This window comes from Capsicum annuum, chromosome 5 (genome assembly GCF_002878395.1).
Source record: "Capsicum annuum cultivar UCD-10X-F1 chromosome 5, UCD10Xv1.1, whole genome shotgun sequence".
NCBI classification, from domain to species: domain Eukaryota; kingdom Viridiplantae; phylum Streptophyta; class Magnoliopsida; order Solanales; family Solanaceae; genus Capsicum; species Capsicum annuum.
The window spans coordinates 31,192,055-31,198,287 of NC_061115.1; the positions used below are offsets into that span (position 1 = coordinate 31,192,055).

General features: G+C 34.7%; 1 protein-coding gene across 18 annotated transcripts; it reads right to left on the bottom strand.

The window, feature by feature from the left end:
• Positions 1–602: 602 nt before the first annotated feature.
• On the bottom strand, positions 603–4,176 carry LOC107870640 (ribosomal RNA small subunit methyltransferase, chloroplastic). Of its 18 annotated transcripts, none has more exons than XR_007055506.1 (6): positions 3,755–4,118; positions 3,347–3,431; positions 2,425–2,477; positions 1,552–1,647; positions 1,259–1,318; positions 603–823 (listed from the first exon to the last, which is right to left on the bottom strand). XR_007055506.1 is itself a non-coding variant. In XM_016717230.2 (6 exons), exons 1-6 carry the CDS (start codon positions 3,761–3,763, stop codon positions 816–818), a joined length of 372 nt encoding a protein of 123 aa, XP_016572716.1. In that variant the 5' UTR covers positions 3,764–4,118; the 3' UTR covers positions 603–815. The 18 variants fall into 18 exon arrangements, 10 of the variants coding, with proteins under 10 accessions (XP_016572716.1, XP_016572718.1, XP_047268607.1 ...); XM_016717230.2 differs by having other exon boundaries at positions 1,491–1,647; XR_001674221.2 differs by lacking the exon at positions 1,259–1,318 and having other exon boundaries at positions 3,394–3,431; positions 3,681–4,176.
• Positions 4,177–6,233: the final 2,057 nt, after the last annotated feature.

Sequence of the window (6,233 nt, forward strand, 5' to 3'; positions counted from 1 at the left end):
TTGTTTATTATACTGAAAATATTTACTTGTGTATAGGTACTTCTTTTATGGCTGGTAGTAGTTCATACAAGTAAGATTCCGGGCCACTTGAACCGTCTGTATTAACTGAACAACTCACTCATAGGCCACAGGATATATGGGAGGGAAGTGTCACTACAAAAAAGGGTCAAATAGCGGGAGTTAATTTTGCGGTTTGCGGGGTTTAAAATCCCCGCAAAATGTAATTGCGGGGGTTTCCAAAACCCCTAGAATATTAATTTGCGAGGATTATTTTCCGGCGGTTACGACCCCGTAATTAATTTGTGGCATTTATTGACCCCGTTATTCTAAATTTAATTTATTTTATAATAATTTTTATTTAAAACTTATGGGGGTTAAAACCTCCGCAATTATTTTATTTTTTTTAAAAATTTAGTAGGATCATCAATTTTCAATAACTAATTATAAATTCTAATTTTAACTCAATTTAATTGTTTCTTTAGGCATAACCTACAATTCAATATTTATTCAATTCATATATCATTAATACAACAGAGTAATTAAATATTGTAATTGAAAAGCATATAAAAAATACATTGAACATTAAACTTCAGAATTAACATCTTCAAACTCCAAATTTTCAACATTACTAGTCTCTTCAAACTACAAAAATCAAATTTAAACACAAAACCTTCAATATTCCACTCCAACCACACAATTACACCATCATAATTGAATATCCAAGACAAATGCAAAGAATTCAAAAAATGTCATTAGGATCATTATCATCACGTGATCTCCTTGCATCCATGGACGAAATGAGTCCACTAACCGCATCAGTTGGCTACATAAAAATCAATCTTCAGTTCTTATTATAAAACATTTATATCTGCACACAACTAAAAACATAACGGGTGCATAAATTTCCCTCGCATATTGATCTATGAGTAATGGACCTGTGATAAGTGATGCTTCCAAGTGGTTAAATAGCTGTGTCGATATCTAGCAGATAATGGTTACAAAAAAGAAAAAGAAAAAGATGATAATTTGTGTATTATACACAAATTAACTACAATAGCTCTTCATCATCTGGATGAACACATCCTTTAAATTCCTAATGCTATAGTGCCATGCTTTTCATTCCATTTTTAACTACATCAGTTATAAATTATTTGGTTATACCTATTACCACTGTGACCAAAGCAGTTCTAGATATCCAAGAAACTCCAACTCCCGAAAGAACAAAAAAGGTAGAAGAACTGTAGGAATAACATGTTACCGACGAAGACACAAAGAGTTGTATGATCTGATATCTTCCTGTAGAACCTCCGGCTTAGGACTGACAACAAACATAGACAACAACGTTACAACAAACACAAACCCCTAGAGTCTCCATGCTAACACAAATTAACTCACATAAAAACGGGCGAAAGAGTACACAATTGATTCGAGCACGACTTTGGTGGGTGGGGGGGTTAGAGTGAGTTAAGTCTTTGTAGAAGCAACCTAACCTTCTTGCTCCACAGTTCGAAGGTAACTGCTCTTACTCAGTGAGAGTATTTGAGGATATACCTTGAATGGTTTCAGAAGACCCATACATATCTGCACTCTTCTTCTTTGCCCATCGGATGATTTGTGCATTCTCCAGGACAAATCGATACCAAGAACCTTCATCAACATAAAACTAATTTAGTTGTTTGCACACTAGATGAGTTCACCACAATATACAAATGGAATAAAGAAGCCACACGCCAGAAAAAAAGGCAGAAACGGCAACTTACTGTTGGGCATATTATGCAAATTTCATAGAAGTTTCCTATAGTGACTGTATATTGAATATTCATTGTAACTTGAGAGGAAGATAAATTTAAAAAATAAGTAAAACAAAAAAGGACTATAGAATATGATATAATCTTGTTAAATAAAATTAAAGAGACGTAAAAATGGGGCACCAAATCCTAAAACTAATCCTTCATACCTTGTCTGATATAGACAAGCACTATGAGTCGAGATGTTAAAAAAAAGTTTTAGGGTTGGTTTCGACAGTGACAGATTTTTCTAAATGCATGTTTGGACCTCCTTTTATTATATGTGTTGTTAATTGGATCAACTAGTTCACAATAACATGCTTGGTATATCCCGATATAATAGTGTGAGGAGGGTTAAGTATACAGAGTTCGTATTACGATTTCAAAGGTGAGGTAGAGAGGATGTTTTCGATCGACCGTTGGCTCAAAACAAAATATAGTTTAGAAAAAAACGTAATAGAGATACAAAAGATAATAATACTGCAAAGTAATACTAAAAATGATCTGATAGTGACTGTGCCTAGAAGTGCATGTAAATTCTAAACTGCTAACGTTTAAGCTCAAGATATAGTTGCACATAATCTTTTCTTGGTTCTACATAGGTGTTCAAACAAGAAAATATAAGGGGGGTACTTACTTTAGGTTGTGGAAAGAAATTTGTTCTCGGCACCTTAAATTTGTATTCAGGTTCTGCAGAGATAAATGTAAATGCAAAAGTTTGAGATATCGATTAATACATAGAAAAAGATTAGGGGATTTTTAGTTTACAAAGATGTGAAAATGTCAACAACACCAAAACCAACAACATAGCCAGTGTGATCCCACAAGTAGGATCTGGGGAGGAAGTGGTATATGCAGACCTTACCCTTTACCCAACAAACCTAGTGTGATCTCACAAGTAAGATCTGAGGAGGATGGGATATATACAGACCTTACCCTTTACCCTTACCTTTGTGAGGTAGAGAGGTTGTTTCCCATAGACCCTCAGCTCAAAGAGGTAAAAATGTCAGTCATACTAAGATGTGATATTGAGGCTCAAAGAATATAGATCACCAGCATTCAACTAAACACAAATTTGAGGTACTAATTAAGGATCAGATATAAAAGATGCAATATTCACCGCAAAATAGGAGTGTATATCAGATAACTAGAAGTGAAACTTTTGGAATTTAGCAGCAGAATCTTGGAAAACTGTTTTTTTTTGCCTTCTGGAACCAGGTAGCCAAACATGTATCTATGACCCGATGCAACGTTAGCTGAAAACCAAATAAAACTTGGAAAAGGAAGAGGTTTGGGCAAACTTGTCACCTTTCCTACCCAACAAATTTACTTCATATATTGTATGTGTTATATTATAAACAACTACAGAGTAAAACTGAGTGTACTGGTTCAGTCCAAAGTCAAATAATATACAACTACAGAGATATACTTTGGGTAATTAGGGTTGTTTATTATAAAGACATCACAAGCAAATGTTTTTTTGATCCTCAGTCCAAGACTAAAGAGATGACACTGAAGTCTAAAACCCTTTTTCACCCGCCACAACACTTCTTAAGTACCTAAATAGAAGTTGATGAAAATATTAATGGGTTGATACTCAGAGGACCTTAAGGATGAATCCACCATGCGCATATCTGCTTCTTCCTGAAATTCCATATAATCAACTGTCAGTTGTTCCGTCAACAATTAGAACAGTTTGGTGGGATTTAGTAACAGGTGAAATCCATCAAACTGTTTACTCTACACCATAAATCATGTACTTTGTGAAACTTACCGCCTGAAGATGGCTTGGGTTGTCATATTAACAACTTGAACATATTTTTGTCACTAACTTGTATTCAGTAATGAAAACTTTGGCATATATAGAAGAAAAAAGATATCAGGGAAACTTACACAATATTAAAATGGGTGTGCACAAGAAAAATGACAAGACCCAAGGCAACGTTAGGGCAACCAACATTACTCACTCTAAACATGCAGAGGCATTACAAAGAAGCCACTAGCGATCTGTTGAAAATTCAGATACGAAAGCTTGGATTGAGAAGTTTTAGTCTTATTGCTTCAACCGATAATCTGCTACATACAATAGGTGAATTCTAATCTAGATTCAAGAGGGGCAGAACTTAAAAAGTATGACAAAACACAGAACAACCAATGGTCTTCGATGCACAACTTAAATTGAAGGTTGAAAAAGAAAAACTGGAAATCAATGACCGACGGAGTGTACCTCCCACTTTCTTTAATTGGGAAAAAATGACAGAGAGAAATGTTTTGGGGAAAAAAAGTAGGAAAAATGTTCTGAGAAATTTTTTGGATGAAAAAAAGGAGGGGGAAATAGGGCTATTTCTTTTTTTATGGAGGGGGGTGGGGGGAGTTAATCCCCGTAATTATGTAATTTTTAGAGGCACATTTTTAATTCCCGTATTTAAGATAATTTTGTGGGGTTAAAATAAATCCCCATAATTAGATTCATTTTTTGTAGTGTTAATATGATTCTTAATACGAGAAGGGGTGACAGAATTTTTCGAAAGCTCATAGAGAAATATTCTGTCCATCCACGAGTTTTAGAAGTGATTAAATTATTGAGATTGTATAGTGTTTATAGATCTAATAGGCCTACTATCGACCGTAGTTTGATCACTTCACTAATTGAGTGTTGACATCTCAAAACTCATACTTTCCATTTCAGAACAGGTGAAGCAACTATCACCTTGCAGGACATAAAAGTATAGTATGGATTACCCGTGAATGGTGATCTGGTACTTGGTAATGAGATGACGAGAACCATAGAGGATTGACAAAATATTTGTCAAAGATTATTAAGTTTTGTTTCATCTCTCCAAGATTTCAAAAATAGTTCCCTTAAGGTCTCTGCGCTTAATGCGCACATGCTAGTCCAGCCACAATTGCCTGACATGGCAACACAAGAAATAATCAATCGGAAGGCTAGGTGTTACGTGTTCTAGATGATTGTAGGTATGATGATGGCAGATACATCTGGTGGTTATTTGAAGCTTATGTTCCTGCCTATGCTTGAGGAAGTCAATGAAACTGGGTATTATAGTTGGGATAGGTGCAACCTTAGCGTACTTATATCATTTTCTTTGTAAAGCCTCACTGAGTACCCAAAATGAGACCAGGTATATCTAATAATTACATAAATTATTTATTGATATATATATATATATATATATATATACATACATACATACATACATACTATATTTGAACATGGGAGAGGATCATTGTCCTTAGGCCTCAGATAGTAGGATAAAGAGGTATAAGAAATATTTTTCCTGCTGGTTTGCCTAGTGGTTCACATGCTACTAGATGGTTTGCACATTTTAGTTGGACTAACACTACTAAACATGTGCTGAAAGTTCTTAGGGATGCACTTGACTCTATGAAAAAACATCAGGTAGAAAGTATATAAAAAAATTAATTTTATATATATTGTAAACGTAAAGACTCATTTGCTTTTTTCATTTTCATGTAGTTTATTTGCGAACCATATCCAAATGACTTAATTGAGAGTCTTTCTAACTATTATCGCGTTGGACGAGACATAAAGCGTGCTAGAGTTCCAACCTTTTGTTGGGATGCGGTAGAGGTTCACTTGCCTGATAGAGTAATGAGACAATTTGAATTGCAACAGGTGATTTCAATTCTGTTTTTATTTGATTCCACCCACTTTCATCATGATCATCAGAGAAGGTCAAGTACAAATTAGAGTTAGAATATGCACAGTGGCTATCTTTTTTAAACGAGAGAAACTAATATATTTGTAATGCACCAGTAAATCATGGACAACTTTGATATGATGACTCCTACCTTATTTGGTTCAGACGCATTACTCGTCTTCTCATTGGTAATTTTTTTTTCCCGTCCTCAATGCCAACTAGGTTATGTGCCTAATCTAATGACGTATCAAATAATGGTAAGTAGAACTTTGCTTGTGTGACTTTTCTTTATCTAATATATGTTAATAATAATCAGAACCTCCAAACTAGGAACTTAGTTTCTCTTTAGTCTTTTTGATGCTTGTACAGTTAAATGACTTTTACTTTAATTTCACATCCGCATCATATTCATTCGATGGTTGATGAAGTTAAATCACTTGGAGATATGCTATCATATGAGAACTTGTGCATGTTTAGAAAGTTGGTGCGAAATCAATGTTCTGATTGTTTGAGATATGTCCATGAAGCCGACATGATTCATGTATCAGTCGATTATAGAAGAGATGAGGTACAACCTAATTAGTTACGCCTCCTATTAATAGGCGAAGAAAAGATGGTGTTGCTGGAATAAGGGACTGTGGTATTGCGAGAGACCAAGTGCCTGTCGAAATGAATGAAATGGATTAGGCGACGTAAAATGCCCAAACAACTTCAGAATATAATCAAACAATAACTAATTGTGATTTTGATTCCACTTCAAGGGGTT